This window comes from Lampetra fluviatilis, chromosome 4 (assembly GCF_964198595.1).
Source record: "Lampetra fluviatilis chromosome 4, kcLamFluv1.1, whole genome shotgun sequence".
In the NCBI taxonomy this organism is placed as follows: domain Eukaryota; kingdom Metazoa; phylum Chordata; class Hyperoartia; order Petromyzontiformes; family Petromyzontidae; genus Lampetra; species Lampetra fluviatilis.
Genome location: NC_136278.1, coordinates 23,566,348 through 23,585,711, shown reverse-complemented (window position 1 = coordinate 23,585,711; position 19,364 = coordinate 23,566,348). Strand labels below are relative to the sequence as shown.

The 19,364-nt window shown below is 39.5% G+C and overlaps 1 protein-coding gene across 2 annotated transcripts in view; it reads right to left on the bottom strand.

The window, feature by feature from the left end:
* Positions 1-334: 334 nt before the first annotated feature.
* Positions 335-19,364, bottom strand: part of LOC144931684 (CUB and sushi domain-containing protein 3-like) — a 454,944-nt gene continuing 435,914 nt past the window's right edge. For both annotated transcript variants that reach the window (XM_078855833.1, XM_078855834.1), the window contains 10 exons: positions 17,309-17,382; positions 15,908-16,019; positions 14,154-14,333; positions 11,018-11,083; positions 10,023-10,181; positions 8,996-9,105; positions 6,978-7,065; positions 5,507-5,651; positions 4,964-5,117; positions 335-1,985 (listed from right to left, as the gene is read on the bottom strand). In XM_078855833.1, coding sequence (XP_078711959.1) covers positions 1,962-1,985; positions 4,964-5,117; positions 5,507-5,651; positions 6,978-7,065; positions 8,996-9,105; positions 10,023-10,181; positions 11,018-11,083; positions 14,154-14,333; positions 15,908-16,019; positions 17,309-17,382 — 1,112 coding nt within the window. In that variant the 3' untranslated portion in view covers positions 335-1,961. The remainder of the gene's footprint in view (positions 1,986-4,963; positions 5,118-5,506; positions 5,652-6,977; positions 7,066-8,995; positions 9,106-10,022; positions 10,182-11,017; positions 11,084-14,153; positions 14,334-15,907; positions 16,020-17,308; positions 17,383-19,364) is intronic.

Sequence of the window (19,364 nt, the reverse complement as noted above, 5' to 3'; positions counted from 1 at the left end):
CAACCTCAATGCTCATTTGATCAGAAAACTACTGACTTAATTTGACATGTTAGTCTGGATTTGACCTTGAATCAGGCAAACATATGACACAGCATTGCATATCCATCTTGCTGTTATGTTTATGTTCCGTTTTTCATTAGAGTGTAACTTGTATCCATAATGTATATGTCGTTTACACAATTACACATTTTCGCTTTATGAGAAAAAGAAATACAAAAATGTATTTTGTTCTCAGTGCACATGTTTTAATTAATTTTATTAAATAAAATTAAAATGCTCACTAAATCAGCATCAACATTACTGTATTTAGTGTCTTTTGATCTATTGTGCAGCAATACATAGCATTTAATGCACATAAACGCTTTTAGAGCCATACAGTATTTTTACAGCCAGTGTACAAATTAGCACTTTGGGGTGACTTCTATCGATGATGCTTTACAAATGCTGATTCATGTTGTATTACACATAATAACTGTACACAATGACTCCATTTCCGCTGTAGTAGCAGACCATTTAACCTATGCATAATGAGCTATTGTAGCCTATACAAAAACATACCCATATAAGCTGGGGCAAACTAACATGAATTGGGGAAATAACTTCTGCACGCCGCTGCAGTTGTCTAGCTTTGTACAATGATGTGCACCATCAGCAGACGCCTTATTTCTGAACACCCAATTTAAACAATTTGAATACACAGGGGTGCAACCGTAAATAATTATTTAGACAGCTTATTCCTTTAGATGGTGAAAACAAAATTAGTGACCTTTGTTTGGCTGTGGCAATTGATTCTTGCTAATCAGATTTAGTTTGATCAGGTAACAAGGGCATCTTTGCTAAAGTGGCTTCATCTCCATTGCACATTCAGACTGCTCGCAGAGAGCAAAGAAATAAACCCTGTATTCACTTGGCCAGCATTTAAACTTGTTTAACAAACTGAATACGGATAGGCTCCGATGCTGCCTTTCTACTAGGTCTGTCGACATCGCCCCCTTTTTTTAATGGCATTAATACAAATGTAACTTTCCATCACTTAGGGCACACAATTGCTTGAGAAGGACGTTTTCTGGCACAATAATGTTTATCACAACAATTTACGTTTTTCACTTTAGATTTTGTTTGCCGAGCTATAACTGATACAAGTACCCAACTAAACAAGTTGTTTTTACCTGGAAACAAATACTCTACTCATTTGTATGCCCTTATTTCATTACCGTTATTGATAACACATATTTGATATGTAATTAATTTCAAATGTGATGTGTTATACGGATAGAGTACATTTTCTTTGCAAAAAGAAGTACATATGATAAAGTTAGATATTTGGAGGCAAAACTGTAAAAGTTTAAGAAATTTACTTTTTCCATCACATTGTGCATCATAGACGGCATTATGTAATCCAACGTGTTCAGTTTCAAGACAGTAATGTTTTATGCACACATAAAAAATAAGTTGCATCAGAAAGTCATCTTAAAAATTACTTACTTTTAATAACTTGTTAAAAATACAGAGGCCATTTTTTTAAATGTACAAACAACTTTACAAAAAATATACCTATTTACATTTTTGCATCAAAAATTACACAGTGGGAAATGATTTACAACATTTCCACAATTTAGCCAAATGTAATACGTTGATGGCATTATTGCAGCAGATTTGTACACTCTCAAAATGTATAGTCATAAGCAAACATATCACTGATTCCGGCAGAGTCATAATGTAGCAAACGCATATTTTACATATGTTTGTAGAACGTGTCAGGGCTGGATGGGTGCTTTGGACAAAGTGCTATAAATAAATTATTTTACAAGTGCTGTAAAAGCCTATATGTATATGTATACAGTAAATATACAGACGCATTTTCCTCTTTGGAAAGTTTCCAAAAGCTGTCGGACTGCAGAAGGTTCATGTGTGTGTTGACGATCGGTGATTAACGCCCATAGTATAATACCGAGCAGCAGTCATACAGTTGTAGTGGCCATATGCTGTGAAAGAAAAAGACGTAAGATTGTTGTCATTAACACATGCGGGAAACCAATTTTTTTTTTTAAATACGATTGTCTTCGTCATGACTATATTTCGCCACTGATTTAGTCTCAGTTGTCTAAAAAAACATTTATAATTTTTAAGCAGCATCCTATTCATTAAAACACTCTGTGACATAATTTACAACAACAGGCAAGCCGGCGAAACAAAACGACATTTGTTCTCGTTGTTAATATATATTATTGTTACGTAATTGAGAATAGCTTCCACACTTATATAAGGATGGTCTATACCAAATTATTCCATCTGCAATGATCATTTCACCCTCCTTGCCATTTGATTAAATGTCACAATTCTGGACTGCAAATTTGATTCAATAATTGATTATTCTTTACATTAAGTTAAGTTAATTGATACTTTTTGGTTCTTTTGGTAAAGTCACGTAGGGAGAAAAATAAAAATAACATAAAAATTATATATCATGACGTTTCGATCGCAACACAAGCGGTCGTCCTCAGGCGGAAAAAATAATCCAGCAGTGGAACTGCTGAACCAGGAAGAAACACAGCGAGAGTGCTGTTACAACAAGACGTTATACATGTGGCGAAGGGCAAGCAGGCGGGGTCTGAGCTGGAAAGGAATTCCATCCCCGCACGCAATCACGTCAGTTGTGTTAATGGAGGATATTAGGGAGAGAGATTAGGGAGAGAGATTAGCATTAAATACAACAGCAGTGTTAATGGGAGATTAGCACTATGTTGATGGGAGAGATTAGGCAGAGAGATTAGGGGGATTAGCAGGTTAGTGTCATGTCTATGTATAACACAAGCTGCGGCGCTGCAGGCAAGCGCGTCCACGCAAGAGAACCACCACAACGGTGGTCACGCCAGTGAAACACACAGCCCATCACACAGCCAGAACCATTGATACATCGAGGCTAAGGGAGCAGAGGCGGCCATGTTAGTGAGGCCCCAACCCGTTAATGCAGAGGCACCTAACAGGGCAATGCAACTCAGATAGCCGGAGATAACAGCCAAACGGCAGGAAGGATGGAAGCACGTTAAGACTTTGCTTGGTTAATAACGTCCTTCCAATGATTGCTCAGCTTCTCGGTTGAAATTGTCTCTGTGTTTATATATCTGGATGGCTTCATGGACAAATCTTTGATGGTAGCCCGAAGGTTTGCAGAGTACCTTGGTCTCGGAAAAAAACATTATCGTGCGAGCCCACTGCGTTATAACAATGATCAGCCACGTGTTTCTTCCTGGTTCAGCAGTTCCACTGCTGGATTATTTTTTCTGCCTGAGGACGACCGCTTGTGTTGCGATCGAAACGTCGTGATATATTATTTTTATTTTATTTTTATTTTTCTACCTACGTGACTTTACCAAAAGAACCAAAGAGTATGGATTCCTGCAATCACGAAAGCTTCAAATCAAGATTTAAGTTAATTGTATTAGTTACACGGATGACGGTCCCGTTTAGCCAGTTGTCCCAGGATATTTTACGAGGAAGATTCGTGGTGCGTGAGCACAAAAACAACGAAACAAAGACAAACACATCAATACCATTAGGGTGCACTGTAGTGCCACTCGTGGCTTTGGGGTGTCACGAGCTAAATGCATAAGACACGAATACAAAATACTGTAATAGATTCTCACACACACGCAATTTGGTAATTGGAATAGATGGCTCAAAGAATGTTACACCCCAACCAATCGTGATCAACTCATTGTGCTAATACACCGAAAGGAAAAATGCACTAAGGCTGGTTATGATAAGTGACAATGCAGGGTCACCTGAAACAAGAATGTTGCAGGTGTGGGGATATTAATGTCAGACGGAGTGTGGTGCTATGTGGAAAGCATCGTTGCACCTCCGATTAGCACGATGCAAAAGAAGTTCAAAGTACATAATACATACATTGCATTCATAAAACATGGCTTTGGTCCTGTGCGATTGTGTGAGTGACAGAAAAACTGTTCACGAGACCCGGCGAGCAATCAATTTGTGAAATAAAAATAAAAATATAAAAACACATTCCAAAGGTTCGACATGAATGTGTAAGCTTCAAAGTATTTATTTTAAAAACGTTTACTAAAGCTATATTGAAAATAATTTCAAGCCTCAAAATTCAATGATAGCAACATAGGCATTTTTGTAAAAAAATGTCTAGATAAAAGTAGTTATATTTAATACACACTTTAAGGATTGCTACTGCTGTTTATTGGTGTACTGGTGAGCACACTGGACTTGCAATCCAGATGTCACTGGTTCAATCCTATCTATGCATCGAACAAAAACGGTTACCGCATCGCGCACTTTCAGATGCGCTTCTACGGCCCCTCTTTCGATATTAGGAAGCCATTTGAGCTACGCACTTTGAAATCGAAATTGAAGGCTCATTTCCTTAGAACTGCTTTTTGTGTTTAGTTTGTTGTCTTTCCCCACACCTACAATTAGCATAGCTGGCTACGTAAGTTCAACATACATACAATTCAACATACATATGTAATGTACGTTGTACTTTGTCGCACCATACGTAGCCAACCGTGCTATATCCTGGCACTGAAGTTGAAACAATGGGGCAAGTTTCTTAAATCCCTGCCCCCCCCCTGTCACCAATCAGTATAAATGGGTGCTCCCACTTCTTCCAAGGTGTCTGACCAGTGTGGACGAAAAGGCCAAAAATGCCCTCTAAAGGGGGCTCCCTCGAATGCCTCTCTATACGAGGCTCTTCTGCCAGCAGTCACGCCATGAGCAAACAATTGCAGAGCTGCACCTTTAACTTTAACACACTTTAGAATAGGACAAATATTTCTATGAACTGCATTTCTATTATTTCATTTGTAATAATACATTAGACATACTTTAATATGTTGCATTAACAGTTAAGATGCTTCTGGATCCTTTTGGCATGTTAGCCACGGTGAACTGAAACACGTATAGCAGCCTCATATTAAAAGCAGGTGTTTACCACTGTGCAGACTGTGTTGAGTCTGGGGTCGAACCGCACTGCCTTGCTCTCTCCATGCTTCAGACTGCTGTCGTAAATCATGTTCTCAAAAGCTGTCTGCCCATTACTGTTCTCATGGTCAGCAAAACCACTGAAGTGTGGCTTTGGAGCTGACCTGCAACACAAAGACAAAAGCAAATAAACACCGATGTATGGGGAAATATATACACATCACTAAGCAGCAACGTCATTCAAATATTCAAAACATTACATTCGTGAGCAAATTCATCAATGAACCTTGTGTTTAACCTGAAGAAAATCAATTGAGACAGTTAATATCAGAAAGCAGACCTTGGCTATAATACAAGGAGACGAATCTTTTTTTTCAATTCTGTGTCGCAAACAAAATAGAAAAGGAAAATGGCAAAATGCTCACACGGAAACAGAAAATATTGAATTAAAATCTCAAGCCCTATTTCTACACTCGTGAAAGGGATTGTTAAGGGTGACCCTAATGCAATTCAAGAAACCTGCGTTTTTTTTTCTCTCTCCATCATGTCTCACCGCTGCTTGTACAAGTAGAAAGCAAAACCGGCCAGGATGAGGGCGAAAAAGGGCACAAGAATGGCTACCGCCACAGAGCTGCTGCTGGTGCCATGCTGCTGGCCGGTCGGGTCCGTGCCTCCGTCGGGGCCCCGTGTCTCCGCTCCTGAAGCAAAGGGGGGGAAAAAGCGATCCATCACGAGCAAGGCTCAAGGCTCAAGGCATGAAGCCCGTGCGCCATACTCTGCCAGGCTGAACGCCCACCCACGCAGGGAATCAACGCTTTCCAACGTTGGGCAGCCAAGCACATGTCTCCCATCGGATAGAGCAATGTTTCTGCGGAGGCTGTGTCACATTTTTACAAAGAGATTCTGGCCTATTTCACAAAATTCTCCGGTATGTCTACATTAGGGGCAATTAAGTGGTTCCCCCAGTGAGACCAACGCAATTTCTGTAAGTGCACATTATGACTGTTTTTTTGCAGTTAGTAATTGGCCTGGATTTTTGCTCAAGTGAACCTTGTTTTTCGTGTGAAAAACTTGACGCTGCAGGCTAGCACTTAAAATAAGGCCCATGTAATTTGAAAGCCTTATTTAATTATTTCTTAGCAATGCACTCAGCAGGCGATCTGCTGTTGTTGGTCCATTTGTAATTGGAAGGGCTTTTTGAGCATTGTGTTTTAACACAATTTCAAATTCTCAGAAAGCTATAGGAGTCCGGAACTGACAAATTCAGTGTTTTTTTTACTTCAATGCTGAATTCTGACGTTCATTTAATTTTGAGGCATAACAACAACAACACAAAACATCCATTGCTTTGCTTTTTCATGTAACAATTTATTCTTTCAAAACAGCACCGCTACATTCATATGAAAATACTCTATGTCTAGAGTTGTCATGCAATGTATTTTTATCTGCACAGAGGAGTATAAATTGCAATACTGCACCTGCAATTAAGAGGTTCTACATTTGTTACAATGAGTACAAGATTAAATGCACACATGCAGATGTACACTGAAACATTTTGACCTCGAAGCCACAACGAAAAAAAAATTACTTTGAGTCTGAGGGCTCACAAGATACATTTTATAATTCAAAGAACAGCCTCTATGGAAAAGTTTTAGAAAGATTGAAGTATAGTTCAAGAGCAGACAATTATGCCTCACTTAAGCAGAGATTTATGAGCTCCATTATATCCCTGAGCAAGTTATTTTTTTACATTGCAGCATAATATGTGCTTTGTGTTATGTTCTGGCAGCATTATTACAAAAGCCAATATGATACCTGGTGTGTGAATGCAATGGATTTGTTCCTAATCACCAACTAACCAGCAAATAGTTTAGAGTATTTGGCTGCTACACATTTACACACGATAAGCCACTTCATTGGGCTATCATTTGTGGCCAGGTCGCTTCCGAAAAACGAGCTATAGAGTCAAGTGGGCCATACCTGGTAAAATAAAAAAATTGTTTCATGTTCTCAACAATACTTACCAATTTTCTTAAATCCAAATGAACCATACTCTTTGGCTTGTATGAATCCTTGATAAACGTGCGTCACACCATCAATATCGGTTGTCACCTGTGCCATAAAAGCATAGGCAATTTGAGCTGACACATCACATCACAGACACACTCCATCATCTATGATCAACGCGTTACTTCAGATTAACTTGCAGGGCAGTCCAATCCCCTGTGCTGAACATTGCCATTATGGGCCGTATAACAAACTATCAATAATAACTCTGCTGTATTTTGTACATGTGGCATGTGACATAAAAAAATGTACTGTGGAACATAACTTCATTTGGAGAGATGTATTATCGCCCTGCATTAAAATGTGCTGTGCACAATGACTACATTTGTGGCATTCTCTCATTGTAACCCATCATGAATATACTTTATAACACTCATAACATTATTATAAATATAAAACAACCCATTAGGGCATGCACGTTGCACTATGAAGCCATCAATCTGACAATACACTGCTTTTTTTAAACATGAGCAAGCAGTACTGCATTCAAATATATGCGTCGAAAATGCATATGCTTTGGTAGTCAAAAAGACCAATTAAAATGAGCCACTGTCAATAAAACAGCAGAAAATTATTATCGGGTAATATTTTATTGTTATACAGCACTGGACATGATTACATGTTTGTATTAAATTGAGCAATTGTAGCATTTGATCCATAAAATGTGTAACCCACCAGATGCTTGATTAATAAGTTAAGAACTATTGATGAAGTGAAATTAAAGTAATATGTTCGACACATTTACCCAGATAAATGTTCCTAACATAGTTATGTTTCACTGAAATGCTCAGAAAATATTACAATTCATATATTTCATCAAAATGGTTTTGTAGAACTACAAGATGAACCATCCATCTACCCATTCTTAAACTTAACAACCCTACAGCACTTGCGCTTAACGGCAGCTTCGTTCGTCTGCTTGACTGTGCACAAACGCTTTTATAATGCTCGTATATACCAACTATAAAATCTAACTTCCCTGGCAAGAATTGTTTTAACCAGAGATGGATTTATATGTACAGAAATTGTGTGAGGAAACTTTGCATCATCCCAAAGTTAATTTTGGTAATCAACATTTACCAAAAATATCTCACATTATGTTATTTTTTTCGTTCTGATTTACAAACTATTTTGAACAGAAAAAAGAAATCTGCTTTTTTTTCAGGAACTTGGATATGTGGAATGAACAAAAGTAGTATATGGAGTTTTAAAACAAACTTAAAACAATTGTTGGGTTATTTTTTATATTTTTCTTCAAACTAAGGAAGAAACTATGCTTTTACTTTATAGAAGTACGGTCCAAAAATGTACCAACCCACCAAACTGATACATAAAGGAACACTTTTTGTAATTCTTATTTTGTCCATTGTTATATTAAGAAACAAACCCGAATAAGTTCAGTTCCACAAGTTCCCCTTGTGCGCACAATACAAATTAAAGCCATAAATCAAGCACAATACCATTTGGGGGTTGTAAAAGGAGGATTGAGTGGGTTAAAGGGAGGTCTTTACTGATGCATGAAACTCACTCGCCAGCAAGTGAGTTTTCTTTTGGAATGGTCGGATGCTGTGGTGGGTAGGGCAGGTGCTCAACGTTTGGGATGCAGTTCCTGGCATTTCCTCAGTTAACCCGATTCACCGCTTTATTTTTTGCTTGTTGTCCTTCCCCCGCACCTCCGATTGGCACGGTTGCCCACGCACGGTGCAAAAATAAGTTCAATATACATATATCATTCCTTACTGGTAATAAATACCGTGAATGTCATCCATAGCCATCCTACGCTATTCAGCATCACGAGTTTAGTGACGAGATGCACCTTTACACGGTCAATCCACATTGCTAACGAGAGTCCACAGTACCATTATGCACAACTGAATTATTACGAAGATGTGTTTGTCTGTCTTAATATTTGCATGTATGCACACACATAAATCACCACAACTTAGCTGCTTGGCATAACTTATAAAGTACTTACAGACCCATTCATGCTCCAATCACCAGGCACCTTTTCAAACAAAGATTGATCAAAACGTTTCACGTGAGTGACTCGAAGGAATACATTTCCCTCTTTATTCTTGAAGACCCCTGCGACCGGAGAGAATATGCATTAACACCACGTGACGGCTGCAGGTCCATAGTGATCATTCACCAACTGGCAGTTGTCATTTACATCCAGTGTCTTAGCATGGCCAATCTTCCCATGTTCAGCAATATTCTCCATTCAGAAGGACATACTAATGCGTGGTGTGTCAGTGTTGATGAATACATGTGTAACATTGGATTAAGTGTACGATTATAGGACTGTGTTTAAGAAGCAGGGGGTAAGCCAATGTGGGTATTGTGGGTGTCCCGATATTCCCACAGTTTTAGATATGGGAAGGATACACCAACACATATTTACTGTCACTGATCAAAGTTAAATATTTTACATTTGGTTTTTGCCAGTAACATATAGAAGATGGAAACGGATCACTGTGGATCTGTAATATGACTAATAACCACGAGGAACCATTCATTAGGAGGACACTCCCACCTTCCAAAGTTTGGCTGCACTCCCCGTTGAGGACAGCTGTAAACAAATACAACTGAAAACAAAATCTTTATTTCCTATATTTTTTATAAACTATTTTATTTTTATTTTACTAGATAAGGCCCACTGATATATATAGCTTTTTTTCAGAAGCAACCTGGCCACAAATGATAGCTCAACGAAGTGGCCTATCATCATGTGGAAATCTATAGCAGCCAAATGCTCTCAATACACATTTCTAAATGAGGAGGAAGAAACCGGAGTGCAAAGATAAGATCCACACGACCACGGGGAGAACATGCAAACTCCAAATATACAGGCGTCAGGGTCGAACCCATGGCCTCCTGTATACCAGGGGAGCGAGTTAACATCTCGCCACCGCGGCATCGCTATCACCCAGTGTGTTGCAATTGCTTTGTGTCACAAGCGATGTGTAAACGAGCCGATACCATTGAAGAGTTGCGGCAATCACCTGCTAAATTGAGTTCCATGTTAGTGGCCAAGAAGGTGAGGTTCAGTCGGCCTGAATTGACGTCGATGCTGTTCGTCAGCAACGAAGCCGGACGCTTTGTGTCTCTGAAGTCGAACGAGCCTTTCCAAATGGACTCCTCAAACAGAGTCACGTCAAGGGCTGTGGAGAACAAAAGTGTAGCCTCTGAGCTTAATAGGATCAATACTTCAGTCGATGATTGTATCCAGAGACTGATAAAAGGTGGCAAGTTCACAGAAAAGGAACTGCAGTACCTCGTAAATGAATGTAGCCCCTAACTTAATCTTGCAGCTCCTAAAGGTGTTTTCCATGGTCACAGAGAGTTCATGCTAGGGCACGATTAGAAGTCACTATATTCTAGTTGGCAACACAAACTGTCTTTAGATTTGAGACCACAAACTGTCACAGGACGTCCATCACAAGGTGTCCCCTACCGTGACACCAGAGTAAGAATAGCACGGATCAAACGGCCCGCGCATTTATATTTCCACTCATTGCCCAACGCCCAATACTTTTCTCGCCACCAACTCCACCGATTCTCCCCAATGCATTTATCCTCTGCCTCCTACACTCACTGTAAATTACAGCATCGTATGCGTCTCCTAGCACAAGCGCATTGTATTGAATACATTAAATGGGAAAAGTTATAAAAAAAAATGTTGCTACTGCGTGGGCAGTGATGCATAAGAACAAATAATCATATTCTAGATTTGAAATAATCATATCTCAATACATCCATCAAGAACACTGCTTTTAAGAGCAAAACGTATATGTAATAAGCAAAGGTTTGGGCCATTGTCTGAAATATTCAAATTACAATGTACATCACTGAATTAAGACCATGGTGAAAAAACCCCCATCTGAATGTAGCCGTAGCTAGATAAAAAATGTAGTCAAGAAAAGTACTCACACTGAACACTGTACGTGTAATGTTTTTGCAATAATTCAGCTGTGTCGCATCACATGGCCCTACTCACCTGCAGCTTGAGGGCTATGAGTTGTTGAAAGTGCGCTATTATTTTTCTCACATGGTTTGAGTCCAGCTGGAGAGGGAAGAAAATGCACTAGAATTGTTATCAAATGTACTGTACGTATGTGTGTATGTTGAACTTCGTTCACACCGTACATCGCCAAAATGCTAATCGGAGGTGCGGGGGGAAAAATACACGAAACACAAAAAGCAGTTCTAAACAAAGGAGGCTTCAATGTAGATTTAAAAGTGCATAGCTCCAGTGGATTCCTCATATTGGAAGGAATAACATAGGAAGGAAATACTAGATAGCTTTATCAACTTCATGACAAAGTGGTACGATATGCTAAAAGTAAAACAACGTTTTACTTTAAAACAACGTTTTACTTTCAGTATATCTGTGGTGTGTCCATGAGAATCAAATACCGTAATTTTCAATTTCTTGATTTGGACTCCTCCATGGCTATTTCTATATTCCTTATATAAAAAAAGGATGTATTATGTTCACGTCCCTGCTGGCTTCGAATTCTAATTGACAGTCTTTTCTCTCGATCCAAATTTACCAATTATACCTTTGCTCCTCTCACCTACCGTTGAAGTGTCCCATTATAATTGTGTTGTGTGTTTGCCCTCATTTAGTCATTGGCTACTATCTTCATACATTTGTAACACTTCTACATCTTCACAGCTAGCTGTTGGAGCACATATTTGATGTACCCCTTTAGATATTGAGGCTGAAAGCTGTAATACTAGCCACCTGAAATATTCTTGATTATAAAACTCCACGCTTAATTCCTTGAGAGGCTAAGAATTCCACTCCTCCGTAGTGACTGTAAATCCTATGTGATATAGAAGGCTGCCACGATTTACATATAGCACAAGCAATTTCTTCCCTCTATTTGTTTTCACCCCACTGAATATAAATGTCCTAATTTATTCATCCCAGTTCTGTATTGATTTCAAAAAGGTTTGGTGGCCAGATAGAGTCCGTATTTTGTACATAACAATGGTCAAATCCAGAATAGCATCCCGCTTGTACCCAGTGATTCCAAGCACTCCCTGCTTGTCCACATTTTTTCACCCAATGCCATGTCTGGTGCATCTAAGGCTGCTAAACAATTCCTCTTTGTTATATAAATCCTAATAAAAAAAATACTTTATCCTTTCAGACCTAAATACAACTATTAAGATATTCAAACACCAAATAGACACCTCTTACAGAGCATCAAGTCTGCATTTCGTTTGTCAGCTTGTTACTGGAAAAACGTTTCCCATGGAGATGTAATTCCTCTTTATTACGTGATCATGTTATAGAGAAAACACAAACATGTGAAAAGATTCAGTTTTGAGACAGTAAAGAAATGAAGCATCCATCAAAAGCTCCCAAGTGGGCAAGAAGGAAACATTTTTTGTAGGTCAGCCTGCACGCTACCCACTGCCAGGATTTAGCGCTTATTAGAGGCCCGTATGGGAATACAACTCAAGGAGGCTGCAGCTGGTGGCAGAAAATGAAATGGAACAACAGAGCCAAAGAAATACAAACAACTAGGCCACTACCGATATAGCAGGTTTTAGAGTTTAGCTCATGAGCCTATAGTACACGCATGTACACGTGCAACCCATTTTGTTTGTCCATGCGCTGCTACATGAAGGCATCCCCATGGCCACGTGAGTGATAGCCATTATTTGAGCATACTTCACCACACTGGTCAAGTTGGGTCGGTGAACGTGGGGAGTATAGATGTTGGAGCATAGTTACATTACAACAGGCTTTGTTGTACTGTTCTCTGTTCACAACGCAGCTCCACAGTGGCCTACAGAGCCTGCTTCATGCCTGGTGGTTGCCCATCCTATCACTATCCAGGCTTAAAACCTCGCTTAGCTTCTGAGATATGATGAGATCGTGCGAATTCCAGGTGATTTAGTCATCGTGGTTGCTACTACGGTAACTCTAAATAGTAGTTGCTTATTAAAATAAAACAACAGATATAAAACCAAATTACGAAAACAAAATCAGAAAAATATATATATTTATGAGTTGGAAAAAAATGAAAAAATATTGTTCAAGTCAGCCTCGAAAGATAATTGGAAAAACGTGTTATGAGTGAGCAACTATTAATAGTGTCATATTACGTATATTACATAATCAAAAAGTACTCCTTTAAGGCTGACTCAACCAAGACAAGTCCCCGGTCAGGTACAAATACACCATTGCCACAGGTGTACTTTATACCGAGTACATACAGTCTGAGGCTTTGATTTCTAAAGGCTTGCATATGAGCGTTAAATGCATACTAATTGCACCTATATGGTGTACTTTAAAAGTTGACAGGATTGCAGTTTTTTTTTATTTTCTTTCAACTAATTTCATGGCACCAATTATTACATTTTCCACCTTTCATAGGCATTGTTAAAGGGGTAATTAAGTAAGATAAATGACAAACAACCTAGCGATGAAATTATGATAACAATACCCGCGTGTCAATCGGCATGATGTCCCTTGGTTTCGCGCCACATGCTGGAAGCTTCATAAACTATTGTGTTCGCAAAAAAAACTATTCAGTTCCCAAATTAACTATTCGCTTCCTCAAGAAACTCCCAGCACGTACAGCAAATTGTCAGACTGTGCCGAACAACACACGCTGCAACCTGAAACACATCAGAGAGCAACCACGAAAACCTATGCTTCATTGTTATGAAGTTAATGCATTAAGTTCCTAAATTAGCCATCCGCATACCACATCCATGCGGACCTCATCAGAATGGAAATTGGAAGAAAAAAGTTAAAGTAAAATCTTCCCGTGACCAGATCACCCAAAATTCGCCGGACTCCGTCAGACCCTTCCGACAACTCCGATTAGCACGGTTGGCTACGTACGGTGCGAAATAAGTTCAATACATACATACATACCTTGGATGCTAAGCAGGTTTAGCCTGGATAGTGCTTGAATGGATGGCCACCAAGCACACAAACAGATATAATGACCTTGCTCTTGCCTTTGCTGATACTGCTGTTGCTGACGATAATGATGATAAAACTACTGCTGCTGCTGCTGCGATGAAATAATGCTCAAACAAGTATTTCCAGTGCAGGATGGCCTGCGAGGAAGGGAGGCATTTGCGCGGACGTGCTGGCGACTCACGATGGCAGATGGGAGTTTTTCCCGACCAGGTCCCGTCGGGATGGCAGCTGCGGTGCTCCGAGCCCCCTGCCAGGTAGAATCCCGGCTGGCAGCTGTACATGAGCGTGTAGCCCAGGCCGGGCAGTTCCACGGCCCCTACGTCTGCATTTTCCGGGGTCTCCAGCTGCCTGCAGCTGTGCGCTGGATACAGGCACACACACGACAGTATCCATCAGTACTCGTACACATCTTACGAAGAACAAGTGTGGAAAATATTTGGTTTGTTGTCCTTCCCACCACACCTCTAATTAGCATGGTTTCGCTACCTACGGTGGGAAAGAAGTTCAACATACATGCAAGTTGTTGGAGAATGTATTGCCACTCATAAAGAGGAAATCAAAAGCCAATGTGAGATCATGATAGCATATGGCTCCCCGATGTGCTTTCTGGCTGTTCTGCTTGCTGTCCGGCATGATGTTTTACATTTCACTCCACGTGCTGGGAGCTTCTTAAGGAACGGCAGACATCATGCCAAACAACACCGTAGTACAACTTGAAAACACATCAGAGGACTATACAGCACAATTGTGAAAACCTACACATTGAGGTAGTATAATTCATAGTATATTGATGCTCTGCCAATTTCAGCTTCGTACACATGCAAAGAAAATAAACCGAGTTGAACCCCACTATCAGACTAATTTTTATTACGCGAAAAAATCTACCTTTCAATTTCAGGAATGAGGTTGGAATGGATGGGTATGCGTGTAGATAGTTTAAGCAATTAATGCATAAACACCACAAATGGGCATACTGTGTGTAGAGGAGCTTTAGTTAAATTATGAATATGGATGGACTCTAACGAGGCTGGTCATGAAGCAGCCTGAGGGGTTGCTGTACCCAGGCACCCATGGTTACAACTAAAGTTACTCAATTGGGATCATACATAGCAAGCATCGCCCCCGACTGGCAGGAATATTCTCCAGGTCACTTTTGCAAATGAGGCTATCCTGGTCTCGTGAGTTCTCTCTCGTCTGGCTCAACAATATAGACCCATCACGGTTTCCATGAACATACGGTGTGTTCGTGGCCACAGGCTCAATGCAGTAATTTGGTTATACAAAAAAAAATCTCAAGCATACTTATACATTTGGGACTGTGGCTCACAAACTGGCACCGTAAGTAATAGCCAGCCTGCTACTGCATGGCACGCAGTGTCTTTCAGCACCTGCATTACTTGTGCTGTGTGACAAAATGTATAACTGAAAAGCGCAAATGTATAATGAAACACATGCATGCACACTCATTTCCAAATAGGACCATCACATTGAAATCCCCCTCCAGAGATAGTCTCTAGAGCTCCTTCTGGTCGGGTTCCTTCCGTCAGCAGTTGGTGTGAGCAACAACTTTAAGGGAACCGTTACATTGCATACATTCCAAAGCTTTTGAAATGTACAATACGAAAAAAAACCCTGCTAAAATGCCTATAGCTGTGTACTACTGCATGATGTATTGCATACTTGGTAAAAAAATATAAAGCATAGATAATTATAAAACGTATTGAAATGCACTTTTACTGTTCATACAAATGCACCAAAAGACACGTACACTTTAAATTAGCATGATACATTTCCCCCCTATCTGTTTAATAGCACCACCCCCCCCCCCCCCCTCTCATTAATGAATTCAAGTCGAATACGGATATCACAGAACTCTTAATAAACCATTGTATTTTTTCTCTCTCCAGATTATGAACGTGCTCACGTTAAACTTACGTATGCATTGCGGCCGGGTGCCGCTCCATACGTAATCAGACTGGCAAGACCTCGTTGTGGACCCCAGGATGTGGTATCCTTTTCCGCATCTGAATTTCACTTTGCTGCCAACCTTGTTAAAGGAGATAGACAGATTGTCAGGTGTTTCCACGAGCGTGACTGCACACTGCCCTCATAGGCATGACACGTGCCCATGGCAAAAATGAAACTGACACTAACATTGTCAAAGAAAAAACTGCAGGGCAGGAACATGGCCATGTGAGTTCACACCAGCATCATGCGTTTTTTTCTACTCATGCATATTTGAGGTACAAAATTAATAATGTATTTGTTGTTTACATATGAAAGCCTCGCTGAGTATCTGAACTCTATATTTTCATTATTTTCCTTTGCAGTGTGTTACCAATGCACATTGATCAATGTTTGGCAGTTTGTGGGGAAAAATGCATGCACATACATATGAGGATCACATGAAAACATATGTTCAGTTGAGTAAGTAACGTTTTATTATTTTTGCAATATATTTATATCTACTGGCCACTTCTTAATCCTGCAAGTTGGGAGCCTCACACATGATCGTGTTTGCATGATCCATAATCCTCAAATAACAAAAATAACCTCATTATATTCCATATTAATAGAACTATGCACTCCGTACACAATTTTAAATTCGTAAATTAATTTATTGAAAGTGTACCGTGTTCTGCAGGTGTGATACACTAACCCGCTTTGAGTTCTGAATAAATTAATTCACATCTCTGTCAATCCATGGCTGGATGCAGAGCCCCCCTATGACGTGTTAGTCACGGAGACTGTGTGACCATACTTAACTATGCTGCTCAGTGCAAGTTAATGGGGGTGGGGGGTGAGCCTCGAGCAGTTCAGATATCACTCGCCATGATGTCTGAATTTAGCCATGGCCTGGAATAGAACCGAGGTCACTGGGTTCACTGCGCACAGTGTGCCACCGCTCAGCCCCCAAGACCCATACTGTAATTATTGAATATACGTACATTTAAACACAGCTATTTTATTTGAAAAGTTTTTTTACAGGTCATAAGCAGCACTAAATATCTGATTGATGATATACCAACGTTGGTACATCTTGCCCTAGAAGCAGAGTTGGGCATTTAATTAAATGACTGACATTATCATTCCATGCAGAACATAACGAAATTCAAAGGAAGCTATGAATCATTCAATTAGAGTTACTGGCCACGCCTGATGATGGGAACAAAAACTAATATGGTGCCAGGAAATGCCACGAAATGCAATTCAGATATCCACTTATTAATGCAAACAACTCATTAATCGTATATGTTTAAATATGTTTCCTCATTCAGCTGCATACAATTAAAAATGGGTGAAAAATCCGTAATGTATACTTATTTCGTTTCATACCTGGAATCCGAAAGTGCTGTTTAATTCCCCGAACTGAAGAACTCCGGGGTTAGGGCACGTGTTCTGCAAAGGGTCTAAATGTATGGGAAAGGTCAGAGGATTACAATTTTAAATAAACATGAGATAGGATCATACTTTTAAAGAAGAGCACCCGAATATATGACAGTGGCCACGTACAAAAAGACTTTCAGTCGTGTTATCTCTCAAACGTTTCTGGTGAGGAATTACTGGTGGTCACAATATATGTATTTGACAGAACCTTCTCTTTACGATTGCACTTAAAATACTTAAACGTGTAACACAGAATTTGCAATCAAACAATAATCATCACACAGTGGGCTCTCAATATGCACACACAATTGAAATAGACAAACATAAAGACATATATAAATAAAATGATAAACAGTTGAAAACGACATGTTTCTATAAACATGGGCTCTTTTTATTTTCATGATTATGCTTATTTCCCTGCTGAAAGGTCTAATTGTTTTTCAGCAGGGTCCTGCCAAGTTTTTGCCGTGGGGGGCAATGATCGCTTTTCAAAATCCCAATTGGATAATTTGTGGGTATTTTTTTCTTTCAAATTTGGTAAATTCTGACTATGATACCAACACATATGTGAAAAGAGAGCTTTATAGCTCATCGGATACCTCCAGTATAAATACAGCTTCTCATAAAAAATGGCCTACTCTTGTGAATGACATCACGCACGGAATCTTTAACATCCCACTCATGGGAAGTAGACAGTAGGCTTTTCGAACCGTGAACCTCTCCAACAAGTGGGGAACGCGCTACCGATGGCCCACGTCGTCGCCCCGTAGTTTTAAAGAAAAAAACATTGACCACGAATGCAACAATGACCAGACTAAAATCTTCTCATTAGCAAAGTCAATAATTTGTTTACCCATATTAATTAGCCAATATAAGGCAAGCATGTCTACCATTTAAATTGAATATGCCCAAATATGGTGTCTGATTTCCTAAAATTGGATGTGCCAGGATGTCTGCTGCATGTGATATGTGTACTCGGTTTGTGCAATCCACAGAGGTATAACAAAGACATGTGGAATCACTGTAGAACTTCTTGCTGCTGCCTTTATACTCCGTACACAGTGTTCGTTAACAAGAATTGAGCGCTGTCAGATGTTTGTTTGGTACCGTCATATCACCATCCTCAAAGTGAATGCTGATATTAGTTAGCACTCGTAAACACACATTATCCACAGTTGAAGGCAGTGTCCCATAATTTAGAGTAAATTAGCACACCATTTTACTTGTTGTAATGCCCAGGGCAAATTATATAGAAGGGCCTTATATTTTTAAAAAGCAATAGTTAAAATGTGTGCTGGCATGTTTCTGTTGTTCCTTTATTCCAAAGACAGCTTTTAATTACGATGCCACTTTAAGCATTTCGATTCTATCCCATGATATCCTGCACACGGGCCTTTTGATAGTTTGGAGAAAACGGGACAATAAAATAAATTAAGATCTGTATTATACCGTTTCAACTGATGTATTGCAATACAAATCCACACTTGTGCAAGGCAAATTGTGTGTGTACATTACTAGATTCGTACAAGTAATAATTACGTGTTCATTTTTATCTGATTAGAAGTTTCAAGTGCATCACAAATGCGGCACAGAAGTCTGTTTTTCCTCATAAGTCGACTTCAAAGCAACTAATTTCCTTTGGCTTGAAGTGACATTTTCACAGGCCGTTATGAAGTTGTTAAACGTGCATTTAGTGCTTCGCAAATGAATGTGAATGCATTAAACATCACCTCAATTAGCCAAATGAAACGGGCCAGTGTTTTCCAGTGTGCACACGACAAGCAAGGCCAATACAGTTAAATGAGTGATAGATGATTTCCATGCAATTCGCAAATTATATAAATTGACTGCTCCTTAATACAGAAATGGAACTGAGGGGGAGAGGGGGCATTATGCAGATATCCAAGCAAGCTCGTTTTCCTAATAAAGTGGAGTTTGGTTCATGACATGCATTATATTTCAAATTAACATAATTGTAAAATATATTTGCTTTGTTATTTACTCG